The 27,315-nt window shown below is 40.8% G+C and overlaps 1 protein-coding gene and 1 long non-coding RNA gene across 2 annotated transcripts in view; one reads left to right on the forward strand and one right to left on the reverse strand.

Annotated features, from left to right (window-relative positions):
- The window catches only part of LOC117520869 (polycomb group RING finger protein 3), a 115,047-nt gene extending 87,774 nt beyond the window's left edge, over positions 1-27,273 (forward strand). The window contains exons 7-10 of the mRNA XM_034182201.1: positions 3,371-3,459; positions 15,245-15,382; positions 22,756-22,836; positions 25,866-27,273. Of these exons, the coding sequence (XP_034038092.1) occupies positions 3,371-3,459; positions 15,245-15,382; positions 22,756-22,836; positions 25,866-25,913 (356 nt within the window). The 3' untranslated portion in view covers positions 25,914-27,273. The remainder of the gene's footprint in view (positions 1-3,370; positions 3,460-15,244; positions 15,383-22,755; positions 22,837-25,865) is intronic.
- LOC117520870 lies at positions 1,837-27,315 on the reverse strand. Its single transcript, XR_004563792.1, has 3 exons — positions 27,192-27,315; positions 4,445-4,455; positions 1,837-1,849 (listed from the first exon to the last, which is right to left on the reverse strand). It is a non-coding gene; the product is annotated as an uncharacterized LOC117520870 (long non-coding RNA).

Here is a 27,315-nt window from a genome sequence, read left to right on the forward strand (position 1 = left end):
AAAAGAGAATGTAGTTTTACCAGTTGTCGCTGCAAGAGACTGAAACAACGCTGCCTTCACATGTTCACCCAAACCAGAAGTCGCAATTTATATTCTGAAGTGACTTGTCACAGAATTGGGGCTTAAAAATCACAGAACAGTATGTTTCGAGAACGGTGGAAACAAGAAACACAATGTTTTTTTCTTGAATTTTTGTGAAATATGTTTGAAGAGTAAATGTAGCTTACTGTAATTTCCAGAGTACAAGTCGCACCTTTTTCTGTATTATCACCTCTTTAATTTGGCATTTTTTCCCCTTTTTGAAGAGTACACTTTATTACGAGTATTTATTCTTTTATTATTGCTTTTATTTAGTTTAGTGTGTTGGTACCTTAGAATGTAAATAGTCATTGTAGTTGTTGTTTTTCACAATGAATGTGATTTTTCAGTGTACAAGTTGCTCTCAGAATGCCTTCAGAGTGGGATTTATAGTTTTTTTTTTTTTGTTTTTTTTTTTTCCTTTTTTCTTCAAGGTGATTCATTTATACTTGGAGGCCAAAGTGGCCATTTATAAATCATGTGCCTCTGAAGTCTTAATACTGAGCAAAATGTACAGTACCTGTTAGCTGTCGGCGCCGGATACATATAGTAATGAGTAAAATGATTAATTTATTTGTTGCCTGCTCTCCTAAATATGTCACATCTGCAAACCCCACTTATAAATCTGTGACTCCACATCACACTTTCTAACCTCAGATTCAAACTTTTTCCCCTGTAAACCACACTAGCAGCGTCTGGAGTTTACTTTTCCTCTGGCCTCCGATAAAATAGATGCTCCTCATTAGTTCCTGTTGAGGAATGCCAAACCAAAATTAACACCCGGGTAAACTGAAGACCGCACGACACTAACTGCAAGCGACGGTGGGAATGCTTTTCCTCCGCCAGCCAAGCAGAACCACATTGCACTTAATTGAAGCTTCATTTACCAAAAATCCCTTTGAAATTTAAACAATCTCTGCAGTCTTACAAGCAAAATGAAGCTATTTCTGGCACATTGCTAACCACAGAGGGCAGCTTGGGTTCCGTTTAGCCCCAAGAGCTCGAACTAAGGTGGTGGGACAGGGTGGTGGGGCACGACCATTTAATTTTGCGATTCCAGATGTACAGCCAGTACCGACACCATCAGCATGCATCTGTACTGCGGTGGTAACTGAGATATTGTAGCAGTAGTTCTATGGATTTTTTAAAAAGATATGACATTTGGTTGTCAAAGTCGAAATTGCACTGCTGTGAAAACATTAGGCACATGTATGTATTGCTTTGATGTGATGTGTGGGCAGTGAGTTTGCAGCTGCTCAGATTGGAGGTAGAATTGGATTGGACCATTTTTCCTGTCAGGCTTTCTGCAGAGAATTACCAGGAAAGGCCTGAGCCTTGCTGCAGTGATTGTCTCCAGAGTTTTCCTCACTGGCTGCTTATCAGGAGGGGCTTGTTGTTCTGTTGTGCGACTCACCTTCAGATAACCCCGAGTATTTGAAAAACTCTGCCTTCTCAGCTTGCCTTCATCATTTGTTTTCCTCTCCAATAGACAGCAAAAACAACTTTATCAATGTCTGAATATTTATTGTTAAGTGAGGAGGTGTGGTGCCACACATTGCTGCATCCATCTTGTTGTGGGATTGTTATGGGTGCACTGGATAACAACCACCCTAGCACACAACCGGTTTACACCCCCCCTCTCAAAAACTAACCATCCATCTAGTGCAGACGGGTGATACACGGGCATCACCTTGGCCTCACCTGAGTGTCCCTAAGGCGCCATTAGTTCAGCACAGTCATTCCAATGGTACCCAAGCATGCACCAAAAAGACTTATTACCAAAGAGTTGTTGCCTTATGGCAGTAGTTGACTTCCTGGTCTTACAACCATACAATAAGACAGGAAGGACCAGGAAACATGGCCCTTCATTCTTCTGCAAAGATAATGGCATCACCAAACTCCTCTGTGCAGTGACGTTCATGAATTCAGGCCTCTCTTGATCTCAAAAACCAAGCAGCCAAAGATGTGAATGTTGCCACAGACAGACACACTTCCAGGAAGTCATTGAAAGTCAGGGTCTTATTCTTCATCAAGGAGAATCACAGACACGGTAAACTCCAGTGGGTAGGTTGCTCATAAAAGAAAAATCCCTAATTCTGAATGGTACTCTATCTGACACACCAGGCCTGCATATTGATCCAGAGTTAGAGATATTCAGAAGTGATTTGAAAGTAAATTTGGACAATATAAATGCAAGCAGTTAAGGATTTAATCGAGATCTACTACAGCAAAGTCGGACCTTCCTGTGTCACACTGTCTGGAATTATTCACAGTTACACTTTCTGGGAATCTACCATTTATTGTGTGCATATAAGAGGTGGAGCAATACATCGTGTATTGTGGAGCCTCTATTCAGTCATATTAGATTTTTTTGTCGTAATACCATGAAAAGTCAACTGTTGCGCATGAAATCAATAATGAGCTCTTGCAGAACAGTCAAATTCTTTATTAAACATGCAAATACTAAACCGATAAAATCAGGATTAACACTTATACTTCAGAAGAATTTGTTTCCCTAAAGTACAATTCTTGATGGGTACAGTGCTGTTCACATGAAGTCTTAACATAGTTGGCTTGAGGTGTTCTGTGGTTTAATTAGTACATTATGAAACTGTATGTAATGGTGCTCACACTACTTTTTATTTTACCTCCATGTTTGCGTTCTGGAGAGGACTTCTTTTATCTAAGAACATCCCACTTCTGCCTGTTTTTTCTCCGAGAGCGGTACAACTAATAAAAATGAGACAAACTGGCACAATATTGAGTTGACGCTTGCTCTCGTGTAGGTTGATCAGTCATGGGGAATGAGTTGGAAAGAATTTCTGGAGTAGAAATCTCACTGTATGAGAAACACGTAGTCATAGAAGGGATGCTTTGAAAGCATGTAACCTCCGTAGAGATGGACTTCTGCAGGAGGTGTTTTGCAGTTCAGCAGGCTCTTTAATTACTGCAGAGAAACAAGCGTTTATGATCCGGGCATCCAGGATCCGAGGCAACTTGTTTTCAAGACGTCCACTAGGATGTCAATTAGAGACTCAAGCGTCTTCACTCAAGTTAATACATTTAGTGAAATAACTGGACAAGAGCTGCTCACTCACTGCTTTGATTGCAATCAAAACTAAAGTATACAGAGTGAAACTGAGATACTTTGTGTTCATGAGGTTAACACTGAAATATTTGTGATGAGCCTTTGCTTTGAGAATCGTTATAACTGTTCCTCTGGCAACAGCAAATGTGATTTTGCCAAAGGTAAAGATACTAAATATACTGTCTGCCTCCATATTCTACACAGGTGATGCAAAATCAGAGGATACGGCGAATAAGGAGGCAGGAGAGGAGAAACCAGAAGAGGATAATGACTATCATCGTAGTGATGAGCAGGTAGATATACATTTTCACATGCCAAGTCTGGAACCATGCTGGATCCACCACACTATGTAACAACTGCCACAAGGCAAACTATCCGTCCTTCCCCACACCCAGAAAGTAGCCATCTGCCATTGCCATTTGATACTTTGGCATCGTCTTGGCTTTTTCCTGTTGCTGGAGTCCTCAACTGAGGCATTTGAATGGTGGCTCATGCTCAAAGAAATGCAATTCATGACTGTGGCAGTTTATATTCCCAGAGATTGCAATTTATACGTCGAATTTGACGCAAAGCCATTTCAGTGGCACTCAAGGATTGTCCAAACAGATCTAGTCCCAAAAACATCCTGTAATCATTTTAGATCACTAGTTAGCATCCAGAACTCACAGTCATGAGAACTGTGCATCATGAATTCATTTACACCCTGAGACCCTCAAACTTACCAGAATTATGTTATTAATACAGAGAAAAAAAAAGATGAAGAGGTTTGATGAAGCAACAGACCAGTGACCGTGTATTTGCATTTTCTGGTGATAGGTGCAGGCAAAGTGTATGTGTGTTGTGGAGGAGCTTAAGGCACGTGTCATTGTTGTGCTATTTGTACAGCGTTGGAGTTTGAACCTGTTTTTTCTGTTCTAAGCTACAAATTCTATCTGGTGATAATTGGTAACTCGTCCTGCCTCTGTGCTAGACTGCACCTTTTTTTAGGCCAACATGTGCATCAGCAGTGTTGTAGTCAAATTTTTATGCTCTGCACCCATATTGGGTGGACACCTGCAGTGAGGCTTTGCAATGCTTTGTGCTGAGTGTACAACAGGGGCCAAAGATTCTAATAATGGTGGAGATAAAATCACTATAAATACCATGCATTCATGTGTTGTAAATACCAAATTCTAGTGTGATGGCAACATTATGCTTCAGTTGTCTGTAATTTATTGTAGATAAAAGTTGAGGCTTCTTGCTCTTCTGGCAGTGATGGATTAGCTCTGAACACCACACAAAGAAAAATACTTCTTGCACTGAAAATTTAGCTTTTTTAAAATTATTATTATTATTATTATTATTTAAAGTACAAACAATTTTCAAGTTGCTCCAAAGGGCACAGTTGCCACCAAGTCTTGTTTCATTGACTTGTTAATACACAAAGGTACTAATGACAGAAAAGGCTTTTGGTGTGGACGAGCCGGCAATGATGACTGTGTACTTCACTTAGCAATTAAAGATTTTGCAGAAGGTAATGAGGAAAAAGGAAAAAATAAAAGCAAAAACAAAATCAGTTAACATAAATTTTTAAATTTAACCAGGTTAGTCCCATTGAGATCTCTTTTGCAAGGGAGACCTGGACAATTATAAAGTTTTCAATCCACCTAACCTGCATGTCTTTGGATGTGGGAGGAAACCAGGGAGAACATGCAAACTCCATACAGAAAGGCCACAGGTGGGAATTGATCCCATGGCCTTCTTGCTGTGAGGCAACAGTGCTAACCACTAATCCACCATGCTGCCGGCAACATAAGTTATTAATCTGTGGAGATCCATTGCCAGTGCCAGCATGCTGGCAACATGTTGCTTCATTTGCATTTGTAGTAAATTTAGTTTTTTGTTTTTTTTAAAGTAACATCCTGCATGCAAACTTTTTCCAGTGTACGCACACACACAAACACACTTCTATAAAAGAACAGGAATTACAGTGGCGTGCATGCTAACAGATGCCTTTTTGATCTGAAATGTCTAATTTATTTGATCTCTGCACCATAATGTTGTACAGGAGTTGCGTTCTGTTTGTAGGCACATTTTTAAAATATGTCCCTGTGCAATGAGGCACCTCGTTACTGAAATGTTTAGGAAGGCAGGCTGCCCTGCTGACGGTGTAGATCTTACCCTTTGGATATTCAGCTGTGCTGCAGAATGCTTCTGTGAGAGCTGAAAACACGCTTGTCAGATGAGGGAGGGGAACGAGCAGAAGTGTGCACAATGACAAAATCAAGGGTAGTTGTGTAGCTGAGTGTGCATGTGTGAATGCTGCTCTCTCTGAATTCGTATCCAGATTTGATCATATTTGTCGTTATGACGTATTGGTGGCTTCCCTCAGTAGTCTCCTTGTTGCACAGTCGCTCAGTTTTTGAGAACTATCTACTCCACACAGATTTAAGATAGATTACCATACTGTCTGTATTTCTTAATAATTGATGTATCATCCAAGACATGTTCAGTGACTTGGAAATGGACATGTATCCGTCCCCTGACTTGTTTGAAGTAAATTTGCTGTAAAAACGATGATTTACTTTTGTTTTACAGTGCATCCAGAAAGTTTTCACAGCGCTTCACTTTTTCCACATTTTTTTTAATGTTTTTATGTCTTATTCCAAAATGGATGAAATTCTTTTTTTTTTTTCTCAAACTTCTACACACAGTACCTCATAATGACAATGTGATAAAAGTCTGAGATTTTTGCAAATTTATTTTAAAAAAATATGTGCAGAAAATGTACATAAGTATTTTAAGCCTTTGCCATGTATCTCAAAATTGAGCTCAGGTGCCTCCTGTTCTCACTGATCATCACTGAGATGTTTCTACATCTTAATTGGAGTCCATGTGGGGTAAATTCAGTTGATTGGACATGATTTGGAAGACACACACCTGTCTACATATAAGGCCCCACAATTGACAGTGTATGTCGGAGCACAAACCAAGTATGAAGTCAAAGGAATTGTCTGCAGACCTCAGACAGGATTGTCTCGAGGCACAAATCTGGGGAAGGGTACAGAAACATTTCTGCTGCTTTAAAAGTCCCAATGAGCACAGCGGCCTCCATCATCCATAAATGGAAGATGTCCGGATCCACCAGGACTCTTCCTAGAGCTGGCTTCCTGTCTAAACTGAGTGATCAGGGGAGAAGGGCCTTAGTCAGGGAGGTGACCAAGAACCCAATTGTCATTCTGTCAGAGCTCCAGCATTCCTCTGTGGAGAGAGGAGAACTTTCCGGAAGGACAACCATCTTTGCAGCAATCCACCAATCAGGCCTGTATGCTAGAGTGACCAGACGGAAGCCACTCCTTAGTAAAAGGCACATGGAAGCCTGTCTGGAGTTTGCCAAAAGGCACCTGAAGGACTCTCAGACCATGAAAAACAAAATTTTCTGGTCTGATGAGACAAAGATTGAACACTTTGGTGTGAATGCCAGACGTCATGTTTAGAGGTAACCAGGCACCATTCCTACAGTGAAGCATGGTGGTGGCAGCGTCACACTGTGGGGATGTTTTTCAGCAACAGGAGCTGGGAGACTAGTTAGGATTGAGGGAAAGATGAATGCAGCAATGCACAGAGACATCCTGGATGAAAACTTGCTCCAGAGTGCTCTTGACCTCAGACTGTGGCGACTGTTCATCTTTCAGCAGGACAGTGACCCTAAACACACAGCCAAGATATCAAAGGAGTGGCTTTAGGACAACTCTGTGAAGGTTCTTGAGTCGCCCAGCCAGAGCCCAGACCTGGATCCGGGATATGAAAATGGCTGTGCACCGATGCTCCCCATCCAACCTGATGGAGCTTGAGAGGTGCTGCAAAGAGGAATGGGCAAAACTGTCCAAAGATAGGTGCGCCAAGCTTGTGGCATCATATTCAAGAAGACTTGAGGCTGTAATTGCTGCCAAAGGTGCATCAACAAAGTATTGAGCAAAGGGTGTGAATACTTAGGTATACGTGATTTTAGTTTTTTTTTTTATATTTAATAAATTTACAAAAAAAAAAAATGTTCATGTTGTCATTATGGGGTGTAGTGAGTAGAATTTTGAGTGAATTTACTTCATTTTGGAATAAAGCTGTAATGTAACAAAATGTGGAAAAAGTGGAGCGCTGTGAATACTTTCAGTATGCACTGTACTAAAGGGTGCCATTACTTATGTAATCCTTCATCTTAGCTCTGATTTTTTTCATGTAATAGATATAATAATATTTTAATATAGAGAAGCCAGAATTACTTTTTGTGTTTGAAATGGCATAAACGAATTAGTGTGTCAAAGCTGAAGGCAAGGCACTGTGTACTCCAGTGCAGCTCGTATTCCAGAAAATGTAGCATGAAAATGTACTTGTCAGTTTCCTTTATTTTCAAATCCAAGGTCTGTTGGCCACAAGGTGACAGCTACCAGTTTAAAAAACAAAATCCTTCCTGAACAAAACTCACATTGAGACACTCAGTCACCTTTGTCTTCTGCAAATGCAACCAGTTCCATGTGGAAAAATGGATAAATTCCTCAAAGCACTTTTGATCTTTGGAGTGCAGCTACAACTTTTCTGCTGAAGTCTGAGATGTGACCTGTGTCCATAAAAACAAAAAATACTAAATAACTAGGACTGGCAGCAGTCATATACAGACCCTCGTTCCATGCGACCGCCTACCCAGGCCAGCGCGTCCCCTTGTGACCAGATGTGGGCAGGTGCATACAAGGGCAACCACTGATCACAGAGTTTAAATTTCAAGCAAATCACACAATGCATGAAGGAGTTATGACATGTTGATTGTTCATCCACTAGGGGGCGCTCAGTGTACAAATAGAAGGGCAAGGTGTGTTCAGGGGCCAACTGTCATTACACATGTGAAGTTTCAAGTCAATCAGGCAAAGCATGAAGGAGTTATCATGACTTGATGTTCCATGGCGAAGGGCCAAAATGGCGCCGCCATAGCGGCCACACCCTTCATCATAGAGAAAAGCTTTCGATAACTTTTGATCAGTATCATCTCTGGATGCTCTGAAAGAAATTTTAAGTGCATTGGACAAAATCCCTAGGAGGAGTTTGTTCAAATACAACGTGTGGAAATCATGCCAAAATGAGAAGAAAATTCAAAATGGCCGACTTCCTGTTTGGAGTAGACCCATGGTGCAAGAGACTTTTTTGTACTATGCAAGTCACACATGTGTACCAATTTTCATCTCCCTACTTCAAAAAACCCCTATGGGGAGGGTTTTTGAAAGTTGCAAGGGGGCGCTATTGAGGCATTTTGCCCTGCACGTGGGTGATGCCTCTATGAATTGTAAGAGGTTGTCATGCTTGACCTGTGTATCAATTTTCATGATGATATTACAAAATTAAAGCTGTCAAAAGGAAGAACGTAATTTCATGGCAAATGGTCGATATTCGGCACGCCGCCACATGGACGCCGTTACTCGTAACTTCACGGCGTTCATCGCCTACGTTCACCAACTCATTCTGCATGTTTTAGAAGTGGAATGAAGTTGATGGGGTTAACTATGTGACATCAGTACCTGTTTAAATGTAATGTTCCATGGCGAAGGGTCAAAATGGCAGTGCCATAGCGCCACACCCTTCGACATAGAGAAAAGCTTTCGATAACTTTTGATCAGTATCATCTCTGGATGCTGTGAAAGAAATTTGAAATGCATTGGACAAAATCCAGAGGAGGAGTTCGTTCAAATACAACGTGTGGAAATCACGCCAAAATGAGAAGAAAATAAAAAATGGCCAACTCCATGTTTGGAGTAGACCCATGGTGCAATAGACTTTTTTGTACGTCTGTGCAAGTCACACATGTGTACCAATTTTCATCTTCCTACTCCAAAAAACCCCTATGGGGAGGGGTTTTTGAAAGTTTCAAGGGGGCGCTATTGAGGCATTTTGCCCTGCCCATGGACGACGCCCCTATGAATTGTAAGAGGTTGTCGTGCTTGACCTGTGTATCAATTTTCATGATGATATGACAAAATTAAAGCCGTCAAAAGGAACGTAATTTCATGGCGAAGGGGCGATATTTGGTACGCCGCTACACGGACGCCGTTACTCGTAACTTCAAGGCGATCATCTCCTACGTTCACCAACTTGTTCTGCATGTTTTAGAAGTGGAATGAGGTTGATGGGGTTAACTATGTGACATCAGGACCTGTTAAAGTAAAAATTACCACCGGGGGGTGCTATGGCGGAGGTGGGAAGTTAATATATGCAGACGGTCAGGGCAGAGCCCTCAGCATGTCCAGCAAGTTTGAAGGATCTACGATGAAGTATGTGGGCATGACAGCCATTCGAAGTGACACGGCGTGCTCCGAAAAGCTCGCAAAAGTTTGACTAACCCTAGCAGCCACGTCTTTTGACCTAATTACATTCTTTTGATAACTTTTGATCACCATTGGGTCATGATGATGTTGACCAAATTAGGGGGCGCTATTTCGCGATTTCGCTGTGACCTTGTGCGCGTCCCCCAAAATATTGAATATTGGATCCAGCTGGACGACCTTGCAAAGTTTGGTGAGTTTTTGAGCATGGGAAGAGGCCGAAATTTCGATTTCAAAAGTGATAATAATAATAATAATAAATAATAATAAACAGCGCAATTACAATAGGGTCCTCGTAGGTCTTTCTCCTACTCGGGCCCTAAAAATCAGACACTATGGCAGAGGCAAAAAAGAAAACTGTTACCTTGAGAGTGACCGGTATCTTGCTAAAAGGTGAACAAAAGAGACTACCACGAGAAACGACCAACATGAAGAAGGACTGACGGGCAAGGGAATATACTATATTCATGACAAATTTGGAGCAAAAAAAGCATACCAACAAAGTTTTTTTTTTTGTGATTTTAGCGTTTGACCTTCTTTTGACCTTGACTTTTGTGTGCCGAAAGGTATTTGCTTAGGACTGCTACATGTGATTTTACAAGAGTCTGCAATGATGATTTACATGCTTTGTCACACCCTTAAAAAAAAAAAAACTAAATTTTGTACGTTTTTCTTGATGATGTCATCAAATGATGTCATAACTTAAAATGTTTGATATATTCTGGATCCTCCCATCAAGCCCTTTGATTGGGCGTATTACACAGCATGTTGTACTGAAATCTGAAATTTGTCCTAATTTAGGTTACCTTTGACCTCAAGCGAAACATTGAAGGTCAAGGTCAATCACTTATCACAGGTAATGGCTTATGGGCAAGGCCAGTCACTATATTCATGCCAAATTTGGAGGCAAAATTTCAAAAAGTTGAGACTAGGAAAGTTGTTATGTTGAATTTAGTGTTTGCCAGTCCTGACCTTTGACCTTGAGCCTTTTGTGTGCTGAAAGGTATCATGCAAGTGCTGCTACATGTGTTCTTGCAAGAGTCTGTGATGGAAACTGTGTGCTGCAGAGTGAGTTAAATGTGAAAAATGCAATGATTGCAAACAAACAAACATACTGAGTAACATATCTTGCAAAACTTTGTTTTGGCAAGATGATCGTGGACAGGGTTTTTTTTAATCTCAATAAAAAAAACTATTCTGAAGAATATCTGCAGCTGATAATTTGGTAATAAAGAGCTCAATTTCCTCAGGTGAGAATGGACAACTTGATACATTGCAGCTATCTGGGGACGAGTGAGAACGGGAAGAACACAATTTTCCCAGCTCTGATGTAGCCACACTCACGCTAATAAGTGAAATGGTTGCATCAAACTTCATGATTGAATAATGAGCCCATAAAATAACGGAGCTGTATTTGAGTTACTCCAAGAAAAAAAAAAAAAAAAACACACACACACAAGCTGTGTTTTCTTGATATGCCACAGTGTTGCATCAGTCACGAACACGCACTGCTGCACCAGGTCGCTGCTGCACCATGATGACGTCACTAATGTACTATAATATAATAAAAATGGCTGTTCAGACTGCAGCCGAGCCGCTGTGGACGCCAGTTCACCGCAGAGGCTTTTATTTCACATTATGAGCCTTGGTCTCTGCTGTCGCCACTGGAGAGCAGATATACAACACTGTTGCTCTTTGATTACAGAGAGCCTGGGGACGCGGGGGTGGCACCAAAGCAGTGGCAATATTTATTTGAAAATAGAGATGATTTCTTAGTTTAATCAGAAACTAGGGCGATGTTAGCTCTGCCTGTTTCAGAAGAGACGACGGAGGGAATATCAAAGAATGAAGACGTGCAAAGCAGCCGTCCTTCACTGCAGTTTTTTTATACGGGAAGACAGAAGCTCGGCAGCGGTAATGCATTCTGACTCCTGTTACCAGCCACTGCCAAAACCACCCACCGTGTCACCGGAGAAAAAAAAAACAAGTGCACAGACCAGCAACTGTGACACACAGACACATGCAAGGATCCATTCAGAACAGACAGCAGTAGTTCTGCAACATGCGCTTTGCACACTGAAGAGAGACTCTGCACCAGGTTGACACACGTGTGCAGCATTATTTGTTACATCATAATGAACAGACGTATCTGATTCTGATAATGCAGTGTGCAGTTAGCCTCGTTTGTTTTTGACCGGATGTTATGGAAATCCAGCTCCAGTGATAGTTGCACTTTTAAAAGCAGCCATTCCTAAAACCTACTTTGAAATCTGAAAATCTTTATTGGCCCAATCAAGCCTTTGTCAGGGTGGGTCCGGGCTCGGGGTGAGGTTATGGGTTTGTACCCTATTGTCATCTGCCTCCCTGGATTTCATCCTTTTGGTTTCCTTTTTGATCATTTTGTATTATGTTTTCTGTGGTTGCGTTTATTATGTATCTTTGGCGTTTTATTATCTTGTTGTATTCTTTTTGTTTTTGGTTTTGTTTTCTGTGATCATTTGTTCTAGTCATTCCATTGTTTTACTGTAGGTTCTGGTTTTGTTTCTGTTCTTTCTTTATTTTCTCTGATGTCAGATTCAGATTTGGTTCAAGTTGTGTTTTTAGTCTTATTATTCTTGTGCTATTTTTAGGTCTGTCACTCTGTTTTCTAGTTTGCCCTTTATTTCATTCACGTTTCCTTTTGTTGGTCTGTGGGCACGTTATACTTTCCCCATTGGTTTTCATTCACTGACTCCTTTTGCTTTTGATCTGCTTTGTTTTCACTCACACACACACTCTCGCTCTCACTTCTCATCCTGTCTCTTTGGTTCACCAGACCACACCTCCTTCCAGAACCCTCGATCACACGTGCACCTTGTTACATCACCTGTTATTTAGCGCTCACTTCCCTCACTGCGGTGCCAGCTCGTTGATCTTTGTATCTTCGTTCCAGCCCTGATCTTGTCTCAATTACCTCAGTGTTTTTTAACCTCGTTCTGTTTTTCCAGATTTTGCCTCGGCCTCTGACTCTGATATTGTGTCTCACTGTGCCTTCAACCTCAGCCTGTTCCTGACCACGTATTTTTGCCTTGCCCTCATCTGTACCTTTGCTACGCGGCCTGCCTTTCTGTGTACTGGACTGTCTATGAGATAATGAGAGTTTGCATTTGTTTCCACTCACCTTCTGTGCCACGCAACCACAAATCATGACAGCCTTTAATCACAATTCAGTAGAATCTGACTGATGTAATACGATAATATAAGCCTTTGATGTACAGTAGTGTTCAGAATAATAGTAGTGCTATGTGATTTAAAAAAATTAATCCAGGTTTTGAGTATATTTCTTATTGTTACATGGGAAACAAGGTACCAGTAGATTCAGTAGATTCTCACAAATCCAACAAGACCAAGCCTTCATGATATGCACACTCTTAAGGCTATGAAATTGGGCTATTAGTAAAAAAAAGTAGAAAAGGGGGTGTTCACAGTAATAGCAGCATCTGCAGTTGACGCTACAAATTCAAAACTATTATGTTCAAACTGCTTTTTTAGCAATCCTGTGAATCACTAAACTAGTATTTAGTTGTATAACCACAGTTTTTCATGATTTCTTCACATCTGCGAGGCATTAATTTTGTTGGTTTGGAACCAAGATTTTGCCCGTTTACCAGTGTGCTTGGGGTCATTGTCTTGTTGAAACACCCATTTCAAGGGCATGTCCTCTTCAGCATAAGGCAACATGACCTCTTCAAGTATTTTGACATATCCAAACTGATCCATGATACCTGGTATGTGATATATAGGCCCAACACCATAGTAGGAGAAACATGCCCATATCATGATGCTTGAACCTGTCTTCACTGTGAACTGTGGCTTGAATTCAGAGTTTGGGAGTCGTCTCACAAATTGTCTGCGGCCCTTGGACCCAAAAAGAACAACTTTACTCTCATCAGTCCACAAAATATTCCTCCATTTCTCTTTAGGCCAGTTGTGTTCTTTGGCAAATTGTAACCTCTTCTGCACGTCTTTTATTTAACAGAGGGACTTTGCGGGAGATTCTTGCAAATAAATTAGCTTCACACAGGCGTCTTCTAACTGTCACAGCACTTACAGGTAACTCCAGACTGTCTTTGATCATCCTGGAGCTGATCAATGGGTGAGCCTTTGCCATTCTGGTTATTCTTCTATCCATTTTGATGGTTGTTTTCCATTTTCTTCCACGCGCCTCTGGTTTTTTTGTCCATTTTAAAGCATTGGAGATTATTGTAGATGAACAGCCTATAATTTTTTGCACCTGCGTATAAGTTTTCCCCTCTCCAATCAACTTTTTAATCAAACTACGCTATTCTTCTGAACAATATCTTGAACGTCCCATTTTCCTCAGGCTTTCAAAGAGGAAAGCATGTTCAACAGGTGCTGGGTTCATCCTTAAATAGGGGACACCTGATTCACACCTGTTTGTTCCACAAAATTGACAAACTCACTGACTGAATGCCACACTACTATTATTGTGAACACCCCCTTTTCTACTTTTTTTTTTTACTAATAGCCCAATGTCATAACCTTAAGAGTGTGCATATCATGGATGCTTGGTCTTGTTGGATTTGTGAGAATCTACTGAATCTACGGGTACCTTGTTTCCCATGTAACAATAAGAAATATACTCAAAACCTGGATTAATCTTTTTAGTCACATAGCACTACTATTATTCTGAACACTACTGTACATATCTATCTGCATTTTTTTTCAATATGAAAACTTATTTTACAGGATAAACAATGCAGAAGAACACTTTGGCTGCTGGAAATGTTCTAATTGCATAGTTTAGCCTGCAGAGGGAACTCTGACAGCATTGTTTATCATCAAGCATGGCTGGGACCCCATCACCCCTTGGTCACATTAGCTACAACAAACACAGAGAGGCAAAACAAACAGATGAGAACAAGTCAACGGTGACCACCATATCTAAGCTTCGGAAGTGGAAAATCTGGACAAACACATTTGTTACAAGCTACATGTAACTTCAACCACTAATTTCCATCATGCCTGAGAAGATTGTTCATTGCAACAATCCCAGACATGTCCAGCAGGTGGCAGACAAAGTTGCGTACAAGTTCAAAAACACCTGCTTCTAATGTCCATTAATAATACAGCAGATGGCAGGTAGAGCTATAATATATGGCATAAGTAAACAATGATTTGGTGCATCAAAGTTGACCAGCATCTAATCAGTTTAACCTCATTATATACCCTTTTAAATTTGGCGAGTTGGAAGATGGCAGCATTTATTTATTTTTTGAGTTATGGTGTTGACAGACTGGAGGGGATGGACTCATTCATTAACCCCAGTGGTCCCTAAACGTTTTCTGCAGGGCCCTTTTTTTGTAGAGAATATTTTGAGTTTTTTTTTGTTTTGTTTTGTTTTTTGAGAAAACAACCAGGTGGCTGTGAATCAACACAGTTGCCAGTTATCTAATTACTTGTGGGCATTTAAGAAATGATTTCCAGACACAATCGAATAAATCATAACCCGTTAACCACATTGAGGCAGAGTTATTAAGTAAGATAATAGCACTTTAATGAAGTTGGCGGTCTGTGCTACAGGCTCTTATTTATCAAGTATGTGACAGCTGCAATAAAAGCTGTCCAGTTTGTGCACCACAAATGGCAGACTGTCGTATTTTAACCGGACAGTGTGATGGTTTCACTCAGAAACAGTGCTCAGCTTGTGTTATGTTTGTGTGTTGTCCGACAGGTCAGCATCTGCTTGGAGTGCAACAGCAGTAAACTACGAGGTCTGAAGAGGAAGTGGATTCGCTGTTCGGCACAAGCTACAGTTCTCCACCTCAAGAAGTTCATCGCCAAAAAGCTTAACCTAACGTCATTTAATGAGGTACGCGTAGGAGCATGTGCAGCACTCGTCTGTGTAAGCCAGCGCTTGTGCTGTCGCTGGTGAAACTGTTTGAGGTGAAAGTATAAAATGCGGCTAAAATAAAATGAGCGACTAAAACAAAGGGGGAAAAATTGTCCTTCACTTCTGTACTACTGGCCCTTGTGCAGAATTCTCACACCCTTTAGAATCAATATTTGGCAGCAATCACTTGGTTTTGCTCCTCGAGGCAGAGTGTGACCCACCGGGGACTTGTTTTAAGTCAGTTTCATAACCTGTGTAGGTCAGTCAGTGTAGTGTGCACTCCTGGAGTAACGGCAACACTCTGAACTGCCATCTGCCAGAATGAGAAGAGAATGACAAATTTTCTTAAGGTCCCCTGCTTCCCCGCTCCCACCAGCCATAAGACCAGAAGCAGGATACAGAATCACCCAGTCTGCGCCTCAGCCACTTCTACCCACAATAACTTGAACAATATTGATCAGATTTACGACCAGTTTTAACTGGATCTCCCAAATACTTTTATCTGAGGGGAGTTTGAATTTGTACATGATCAGGTTTCTCAAAGACCTCCTAAGGACCACCCACTCTTTGTGGTGTATTCAGTTGAATATACAGTAGTGTTCAGAATAATAGTAGTGCTATGTGACTAAAAAGATTAATCCAGGTTTTGAATATATTTCTTATTGTTACATGGGAAACAAGGTACCAGTAGATTCAGTAGATTCTCACAAATCCAGCAAGACCAAGCATTCATGATATGCACACTCTTAAGGCTCTGAAATTGAGCTATTAGTAAAAAGAAATAGCAAAGGGGTGTTCACAATAATAGTAGCATCTGCTGTTGACTCTAGAAACTCAAAACTATTATGTTCAAAGTGCTTTTTTAGCAATCCTGTGAATCACTAAACTGGTATTTAGTTGTATAACCACAGTTTTTCATGATTTCTTCACATCTGCGAGGTATTCATTTTGTTGGTTTGAATCCAAGATTTTGCTCGTTTGCTAGTGTGCTTGGGGTCATTGGGCCTCATGTATCAACGTTGCGTACGGTGATATTTGAGCATATATGGGGTGTACGCCAAAACGGCTGCGCTACTTGGCATTTATCAATGTGGTCGTTGGCGTACGCTGCGCTGAAAATATACACCAGGTCGAGAGGTGGCGTAAATTATACACCAAAATGAACCAGTGCTGGAATCCACATAAAAATGAAGATGATCAACATGATAAACAGTGCCATTATACAAATCAATGCATATGTTACATAAGTAACACTTTCCTGATTATACCACATAATAATCAATACAAATCCCGCCTTTGCGGGATTGTTATGGAGCACGATCCGTGGCCACAGCGCTGACTGCAAAGAAAGCACTGCTCGCCTTTTTCTCCAGACTTCGAGCCTGGAGCCAGAGCAGCGCTGAGCGTAACTTCATGTGGTGTGATCGTTTTAGACTATGAAATTGATAATAACAACTGTAGTTTCGTCATTCCCTTAATTCGCCCGTGCTGCAACCAGGTTTTGTCGTCTCCATTCGGTTGTCACAATAAAATAAATACAGAAATACATTTAAAAAATAAAGAAATCTGACAGATTAGGCGTGTCTTATTAATTGAGTGAGCAAATATCCACATGTCAAGAATTATTGACATGTGAAAAGAGAATACAATGGTCCCTCGCTATAACTCCGTTCACCTGTCGTGGCCTCGGAGTCTCGCGGAGTATTTAGTCCAATTTTGCATGCCTTTTTTTTTTTACAGTGTTCTGTGTTCTGCGTATCTGTTTATAAGAATCTTGTTGCCCAGAAGAGAAAAGAGCGCCAACAACTACTCATAACTGTGTTTGTCACACGGAAACAAACACCTGCTGCAGCAAGATGTGAGTGGGGAAAAGGCGCAGCGTCAGGACGTAGAGGCCGATCTGTGAAATACTGGTGAGTCGCTATTAATAATTTCTTATGTGTCCGACCTCGTTCGTTGGTTGTTAAAATTAATTCGTTAGTTCTAAATGCCATCGTAATTATTTATAGGAAAACGTTCTATTTTTATTTCTCAAACAAATGTTTGGGCCTGAAAACAGTTTGGTATTATTTTCCTACTAAGGTTTGAACTTTGAGAGTGTTTACACACGAGAGAAAAGTGAGTAAATGTTCATGCCTGATTGAGAAAGTGTATAAACTGTGTAGTGAGGGGTTTTACAGTTTTGAAACGTCTATAATAATTGTAAAAATAACGCTGACTACGTCGCGGTTTCGCGTATTACGGGCTATTTTTTAGAACGTAACTCCAGCGATTGAGGGACCACTGTAACACTTTATTGAATATATACTACAAAACAATTGATACGACAGCCGCTTTTGACGCTCTATTGGCACGCGTCGTGATTGGTGGAGTTCTTTTTCATTGCCGTCTTCCCGGCTTCCATGTCGTAAAATGAGGGTGTGTCTGAAGTGGAGTCTGAATATTTATGGGCGTGTTTATTATAATTACGATCATTTCCACCCGCCGCATTTATCAAGATCACGTCAGGCATCCGCCAGAAATGGGCAGGTGCGCACTGCTTGATACATGTCACGGCGACTTTGGTGTATTTCAAGTTTACGCCGTACATTTACGCCACAAGTGCGCAACATTGATACATGAGGCCCATTGTCTTGTTGAAACACCTATTTCAAGGGCATGTCCTCTTCAGCATAAGGCAACATGACCTCTTCAAGTATTTTGACATATCCAAACTGATCCATGATACCTGGTATGCGATATATAGGCCCAACACTATAGTAGGAGAAACATGCCCATATCATGATGCTTGCACCACCATGCTTCACTGTCTTCACTGTGAACTGTGGCTTGAATTCAGAGTTTGGGGGCCGTCTCACAAGCTGTCTGCGGCCCTTGGACCCAAAAAGAACAATTTTACTCTCATCAGTCCACAAAATATTCCTCCATTTCTCTTTAGGCCAGTTAATGTGTTCTTTGGCAAATTGTAACCTCTTCTGCACGTCTTTTATTTAACAGAGGGACTTTGCGGGGGATTCTTGCAAATAAATTAGCTTCACACAGGCGTCTTCTAACTGTCACAGCACTTACAGGTAACTCCAGACTGTCTTTGATCATCCTGGAGCTGATCAGTGGGTGAGCCTTTACCATTCTGGTTATTCTTCTATCCATTTTGATGGTTGTTTTCCATTTTCTTCCACACGTCTCTGTTTTTTGTCCATTTTAAAGCATTGGAGATCATTGTAGATGAACAGCCTATAATTTTTTGCACCTGTGTATAACTTTTCCCCTCTCCAATCAACTTTTTAATCAAACTACGCTGTTCTTCTGAACAATGTCTTGAACGTCCCTTTTTCCTCAGGCTTTCAAAGAGAAAAGCATGTTCAACAGGTGCTGGCTTCATCCTTACATAGGGGACACCTGATTCACACCTGTTTGTTCCACAAAATTGACGAACTCACTGACTGAATGCCACACTACTATTATTGTGAACACCCACTTTTCTACTTTTTTTTTTTTTTACTAATAGTCCAATTTCATAGCCTTAAGAGTGTGCATATCATGAATGCTTGGTCTTGTTGGATTTGTGAGAATCTACTTGTACCTTGTTTCCCGTGTAACAATAAGAAATATACTCAAAACCTGGATTAATCTTTTTAGTCACATAGCACTACTATTATTCTGAACACTACTGTAGGTTGAAGAGGATTTGCAAATCACTGTATTCAGTTTTTATTTACATTTTACACAACGTCTCAACTTCACTGGAATTGGTGTTGTATGAAACATGAATCTCACCTCCAGGAGCATTTCGCAGCGCAGTGCGCCAGGAGCCAGGACCACAGTCTGTGGTGGAATGCTGGAAACAACGACACCATAAATAAATCCCATGAGATAATCCAACCAGAAATTACAAAAAAAAAGAAATAGCGAAGTTTAGCTGGCAGTAAAATTCAACATCAAAAGTTGTCCAGTAACAGCTGAGCACATGCGCACCCGTAGCGGCTTATTATGAAAACACACACACACACTGAGCGATCATTTCCTCATGTCGGCACTTCAAAGCACACACACGCACGTGAGGTCAGTGAGCCTGGGAAAAAGAGGACGAGCGAAGGAGTGATTGAATGGGAGTGGGTGAGCGCACGGATGCCAGCTTGGACACATATGGCGTGAGTCCAGTTCATACGTTGGTTGTTCTTTGATGTCCAGTACAGTTTCCTGTGCAAAGGGAGGAACACAATGCTCCGGTCCCGTGTTCGCCATCCAGACATTTGGACATCGGGCAGTCTGCAGTGCCTTTTATGGCCATCTGACAGCAGTCTGTGTCATCTGCATACGCTTTGGATACGATCTGACAGGTGTGGATGAGGCAGTCTGTGTGCGTTCTGATGCGGCTGACCACGCCTCTTTTCCTTGGACTGTGTCAGATTATGGCAGTATTTGCCGTGTCAGGTGTGGCTCCTCCACATTCTTGCTATGTGTGATGGGGGCTTAACAGTCTAATGCAAATATGTGGCTTTATGAAACAGTATCTCTCATTTAGCTTATTAATTACACCAGATTGCATGTAATATTTTAAACTTTTCTGAGGGAGGTCCCAGACGCCCCACTGGGTGCTGTACCCACGACATCATAAAAAAAAGTTTCAGGTTGTTTTTTCTTCAAGGACCACTCACATCACTGTTCATGATATTTTTGCTGTAACATCACAAACTCAAAATCGAAATGGACACTTTTTGCAGCCATTTTGTCGCTATCGGCAAGATTTGCTCCTAGAAACTACTATTTTATAAAATGCCGTTTGTGGCGTCATGGCCCTTCAGGCCATTCCAGCTTTTTCCATCATCACCTGTTGGCACCCCAGCAGGTAAAGCACAGGCATTAGCACATAGACTGTACACAGTGCCATTGTGAGCATGTCATGCTGCTGCATTCAGTGTTGCTTGTAATCAGCAGTAACCTGGTGCATAATGGAGAGGTCATGGTCTACTGGTTAAGTGGTTGGGCTTCAGACCAGAGGATCCTCGGTTCAAATCCCAGCCTGACCGGAGGGCCCTTAATCCCCAGTTTGCTCCCGGTGTGTAATGAGCGCCTTGCATAGCGGCACCTTGACATCGGTGTGTGTGTGTGTGTGTGAGAATGTTAGGCATCATTGTAAAGCGCGTTGAGTTTCTGATACAGATAGAAAAGCGCTATATAAATGCAATCCATTTTCCATAACCATGTGTGACACAACTTTAGGTGGCTGTTGTGTACAACTGGACCCAGATTTCCTTATTTTAAGGCAATAATCAGCAATGGGAGATGAGCCTTATTAAATATGAACCAGAACTCTGTGTTTGAACTTGATTGGTGCCCCAGCTAACTGACATTGACTGTTATTCAACAGGATCCTGTCTGATATCTAGTAGGCCTTATTTCTCTTGACTGTCTTCAAACTAGCAGGAATGATTGTGGGCATTAATATTACAATTTAGGTTTTAGGATGCTGTCAGTAATTATCACATGTTTTCTCACCCGCAGCTTTTCTATTTTCTTGCAGCTGACAGTCAGCTTCTTTTTTTTTTTTTTTTTTTTAAGGAAAAATTTAGCTCCGGCCATTGTTGTCCTATCTGCCGTCTACCAAACGCTGTTGTTTTTAGCAGCACACTGCACGTAACATTGCAGAATTAACTCATTTCTCCTGTTTTTATATCCACCAGAGGGGTTGGATCAACAATCTGAAAGTGTTTGTCAGCAAACACATGAATCAATGAATAAAGGAAGAAATATCCAAATTAAACCAGACACTTAAAAAACTCATCCAGAATGTATATACTGCACGGCGGACTCACACTAATGACAGATATACTCCCTCTTGTAGCTCTGGTTATATTGAGTCCTGCCAACCTTTTGTCATAGCATACGATTAAAGAAATGCTAACAAGGCAAGAAGTTTACTTCTATAAAAGCTAGTTATTCTCCAGCGTGCTGCTGCACCTGCTTGTGTGCACATATTTATTTTCTTGCCAGAAAACCTCTCACTCCTGTCACCTGTTACATGGTGGACTCACCATGTAAGTAGCAGTGCGCCATATTCAAGTGTACGTGTTTCTTAATTTAAGTTGCACCCCAAACACACCCATTAAGGAACTAAATACAGACCTTTTGCATAGATTATGTGCTGTGCAAAGTGGAGTTGGATGCACCCCAAATGCAACAATGTTATGCGCTGCAGGGCGTGCAGTATAGATGATGAAGATAGGGTCCATATGGTTGAAAGAAAGAGGCTCATTAATTTGTGCAAATATTAGGAGATTAAATGTAATACAAATAAAATATTTATAGTAAAGCCCTGTCCATGTTTTTTTTTTTAAAAACTCAATTTGTGGGCAGCCTGAGTCCTCTTAGTGCTGGTGCTCATATCCAGATTCTGTAGCATGAAGTGGACGAGAGTCTGACTCCTTCTGGATGGACGTGAGTCATCATAATTTACATCCACAACTATAGGCTACAGCTGGTTAGACTGAGATATTACAGACCGAAGGTCGTGTCAGAGGTCACAGACAGGTAGTGTGACTGGGAATCGTACCCAGGTCATCATATTGGTAAGCCCAAGTCTTTTATACCGATGATGCACCTGCTGCAAAAAAGCTGTGCATAAAACTGAATTACACTCTGAAACGTCTTCCGTTTATATATTTTGCAGAGCTTATGAGCACGGCCTAATGGGAACGAGCTAAAAACCTTGTGGATCATACAGAAAATCTGGGCTGTTTTGTTTATAGTTTGTGTCCCCACATATCCTCTGGCGCTGAAGCTCTTCGTCATCGATGAGATAAAAATCGCAGCTTTTCAGCTCTTGCTGTGAATTATTTATAGCGTCTTCTTAATCTCTGTCCTGGACACTTTCCACCGTTCTCTCCCTGTGCTGATAAAAGCATTTTGGCATTTTGTTAAACTGATTGATCTTCCAGTCAGAACCATCAGGGGGCGCTGTGGCAGTGTCCGTCATCAGCCTTCTCTGGGGTTGTTTTTTCTTTGGTTGTTTTTTTCCCACTCTGGTTTGCAGCATTGATTGGCAGATGCAGATGTGAGGTGCTGCTCAGTAGAAAATCAATGTTGACTTCACAGGAGGAGAAAACGCCACACTCAGTGCTGAACTTTATTACTCTACCGTGCCGAGAAGCGGCGGAGTTGCACAGGTGCCCCCCCCCCCCCCCCACCAAGTTTCATTGCAAAAGCAGAGAATGAGAAAGCAGGAGCAGAAAGCCAGAACACAAACACAAAACAGCATCTTATTGTCCTGCTGAAGGTTATTGATCTGCTGTGTGAACTCTTTCTGGTCAGTTATTGTTCAGTAATTTGCTTTTTTTGTTGTCTTTTCACAGCTGGACATTTTATGCAATGAGGAAATCTTGGGAAAAGACCACACTTTGAAATTTGTTGTCGTGACGAGATGGAGATTTAAGGTAACGTAACAGTATTGTGCTTGAAGATGTGAAATCAGTCATATCACATTTTGGATTCGCTGACGTTTAATTCTTGTAGATATTAAGTGTGCTGAAGTACAGCCATGCTCACTGTTCTTTAGCCAGCTTGACGCAACGGTGCCACCTAGATAACGGGAGTAGAGACGACTCATTAGTTTTCGGTACACTAACTGGCTTCTTTTGATGCCTTGCTCTGAGGCAGTCCAGCACAAGAAACACAGATATAAATAAAACAACAAAAAAAGGTCTATTCTTGCAGTTAAAAACAGGTTTTCATCTGCATGGAGCTGATGGCAGCTCCATGCCACAACAGAATTACAAGTAATCAACTAGCATAAAAGTTTTTAGACGGAATGACAGCAGCAAATTAATCAATAATCAACAAATTACTTGTATGTATACACACACACACACACACATCTGAAAGGAGTAGGAATGAAGTATAATCAGTGGTGGGCACAGATAACCAAAAAATTAACTTCGATAACAGATAATCAGATAACTGAAAAGTTATCTTTGATAAAGATAAACCGATAAACCACCCAAAAATGTATCGGAAGTTACAGATAACCGATAACCGATAAATTCCAGTGTTGTCTCTAGTACATTTGCAACTACTAACAAGCTGAATTTGAGTTTTAACACCACAATCGCTTTTGGAAGCAACAAAAGACTCAAACAATGAGTCAGCATTTCTATGTTTGAACATGCTGCCCCCTGCTGGAAACTACACGGCTACAGCACTGAAGCACCCTGAGAGCCGTCACAAAGCCAGCTCTCTACCAATCACAATGCTCCGGTCAGGCGGAGGTCTTGAAAAATAAAGGCATCCTGACTTATGGTTTTGTGTGAATACTGATAGAATAACTTCATTAATGTCAATTCTGTCATTTGTACAAAGTTAAAATATAACATATATCCTTTAATGTTGAATAATGCACTAATTCTCAGGTTTTGTAACACACACAGACAGATCGCAAAGGATTCTGGGTAAAATGTGCCTCTGCTAAACACTGATTGGTTCAGTCATTCATTATGTAAACCAATACGTTCATGTGACATGTCGTGTGTTGGTGTTTACAGATAATTGAGATAAATGTGCTTTTGTAAAATATTCCATTTTTTTATTTGTAAAAACAGGCATTTTTACAGAGCCCTGGAAGTGTCATCGCAAAATGTTAGTTAGCCTCTTCAATTTCAAAATGGCTGCCTTTTTTCTTCAAAATGGTGCTTTTTGTCATATAATTGTACAATGTTGGTTTATGACAATGCTATACCTGTTCAGTATTGTACTGTGGACTAGGGGATATTTGAAATTAAATTTCAGGTGATATTTTCATTCTTTTTAGTTGGATTTTCCATGTTTTTAATAAGTGTGCATGCATGCTGTAGAACGTGTATGTTGCAGAACGTGTGATAGTGTTTGGGGTGTCAGGGTTTAGTAGTTGAGGTAGTATTGTTGCTTTTAAAGTCAGTCATGTCCTCTGGATGAACATTACTAATCACTGCTGGTCTAAAGCCACCTTGACACTTGCACAAATTTGATCCTGCACTGGCACGCAATTCATCGTGCCAACTTATCGTAAACTGCAAGGCTGGAAAGAAAATTTCAAAGTTTTCAAAATTTCTGGCACGCATAAACTTCGTGCCACTTGCGTGAAGTAGGCAAGCTTTTCAAGCGTACCATCTAATGACACTCACTGGCACGATGGATTGTGTGCCAGTGTGGGGATCTAATTTGTGCAAGTGTCAAGTTGGCTTAATTCTTACCTATGGGTCCAAGTAGTTGCTTGTGCACAGTGATGGCCAAACCTCAGTAATCATCATTGGCTTCCGGGCTGAAGTAGGTAAGAGTAGCATATGTTGGCCAGATGAAACAATGACTTCAACATTATACCACCTTAAAATTAAAAATTCACGTGGCTAACAGCTTTTTTGAAGAAAAGGTCTTCTCAGAAGTATTCCTACCAAATTTGGTGCTTGTATCATCAACTGTTTGGTTGTGCTGTATGTCACCACCCACAGAGGACTTTAATGGCAGTTGTGGAAAAACTGCATCCTCTGTACAAATGAGACTACCAACATAGTAGGAATACAAGTATTATGTTTTCAGAATTTTGGTGTCGACTTAGTACTGAAGATAAGATAAACTTTATTGTCCCTCTCTGGGAAGTTTGTCTTTGGACGGAGCACAGGAAGCTGCCACATACAACAAAAACAGACCTGTAAGGGGCACAAACACAACAAGGACAACAATACAGTGCAAATAAGCACAAATAATTAAAGTGCCATAAAATCACAGTGCAAAACCTGTACACACAACGCCATAAAAAAAAAAAATAAATAAAAAACACCTGCACCACCTCGTTCCACCCTAGGAGGGAGGAGGACGTGGCAAGGACTGGGATGTATTTAACTGTTTGTTGAGGAAAGAAATGAAAACAGGAATGAAAGAAAATTTATACCGGTTACTCTTGCATTTGCTCTGTGTCAGCCTGATTCCGTCAGATCTCAGAAGCTAAGCAGTGTGGGGCCTGGTTAGTACTTGGATGGGAGACCTCTTTGGAACACCAGCGGCTGTGTATGTTTCTCCAGGTTACACTGGAGTTGCGTCAGGAAGAGAATCCGGTGTAAAACTTGTGCCAAATACCAATGCGGATCTGCTGTATCCGCTGTGGTGACCCCTTGACAAAACAGGAGTAGCCGAATGGACAACAACAACAACTCTTGCATTTGCAAACTCTGTAACACCTTCCTGAGGGCAGCAGGTTGTATTCTAGGAATAGAACATGAGATGAAGTATCAGTCCTCGTGATATCTCAGACCTCAAATACTGCAAAACTGGTGCGCTTCTAGTTATGTTCTGAACCACATTTAAAGTTGCTGAGAAGCTAAGATGAATTAAATTAGCCAGAGTGCATTATTGATCAGTCCATTGACCCCCCCCCATTGTCAGGTTTTTACTAAGTGATTGACTCACGTTGTTCTTATTGTTTGTTTCTTTCCAGAAATCCCCCCTCCTGCTTCATTACAGACCCAAGATGGATCTGCTGTAGCTAAAAAAAACAAAAAAAAACAGACACAACACGGACTGTGCCCACACCCTTTTTTGTTCTTTTTTTTAATTATTTATGCAAAAGACGATCAACACCAAGCAAACACCTGACCGTAAAACGTCCACACATGCCAGCAAACTGGGATGTAAATGGCGGGAAGTGACAATATGGAACAAAACTGACAAACTCCAGCACAGATACGGCAACGCCGGCGCATTTTTAAGAACTAATCCGTCTTTTCTTTTTTTTGTCCGCTACATCCTAGATATGTGAACAAATACAAAAAAAAGAGATTGAGAGAGAGAGAGAGAGAGAGAGAGAGAGAGGATATATTTATACTTTTGTACAGAGGAGACACATGGAACCAAGACACTACTGGTGCTCTGTTTACACGTAAACAAGATGTCGGGATTCATGTGATCGTGTTTTTTGAGCTTCATACGTACATAAGTGAAAAGGAGAGATGTTTTGATATATATATATATTAAAAAACAAAAGGTTTTGCTTCTTACTACACACTCGACACACGTTGGCATTACGGAGAAAGTTATAAACACAACCATCAATTTTTGTTTTAAGCTGTTAAATCGTCTCGGCTGTTTTTCTTTTTTGTTGGCTTTGTCTAATTTTGGGTTTTTCCATGACTGTCAATTGTGAATAGTAGTAATTTATGTTCTGTATACCAGTGTTGTACATAAAATGTCATTACGAGAGAGAGAGAGAATGAAGAGTAACTTTAGACTGTTGAAGAAGAGCAGATCCCAGAAGTGCTACTATCTATATGTAGGACAGAGATTTAAAAAAAAAAAAATAATAATTAGGATTTGAAAAGAGACTCGCTGTTGGTTAAAAAAAAAATTATATAAAGGCTTCTTTATGTTGTCTGAGAATGACAAAACTAATGTATCAAACCCGCTTCCATGTTATGTCCGGAGTCAAAGTACGTTTGCATTTCACTTGTAGCATTACAAAAACCAGAAATTTCAACGCAGTCATCTCCGCTGCAGTTATTTATTTATTTTTCTGTAGTGTAATATGTAAACATGTTTTCAAAAACCCTGATGTCAAGAAAAGCCAGACGGACTTTTTTGTTTTTGGCAAGGCTTGTTTATTTTTCCCAGTTATATAGTGTCTTACGGTTTTCCCACCATGCAGTCCTTATTATCCGTCCTTGTGTTGCAGCAGCGCCAGTGTGGTCGATTTTTACTCTCAAAGTTCCACCCACGTGTTTACAGCTTTCACATCGAGCTGCGAATGGCAGATGTTGACACTGTGCACAAAAAAAAGTTGTGGCTGTAACACAATTCTACAGGCGGTAGAATTGTCCTGCTTTCCCAAATTAAATTCCGATATTGATATTGAAAGGATTTTCTCACAGGATGTTTTGACTTGTGACGGATGA

This window comes from Thalassophryne amazonica, chromosome 11 (assembly GCF_902500255.1).
Source record: "Thalassophryne amazonica chromosome 11, fThaAma1.1, whole genome shotgun sequence".
Taxonomy (NCBI): Eukaryota; Metazoa; Chordata; class Actinopteri; order Batrachoidiformes; family Batrachoididae; genus Thalassophryne; species Thalassophryne amazonica.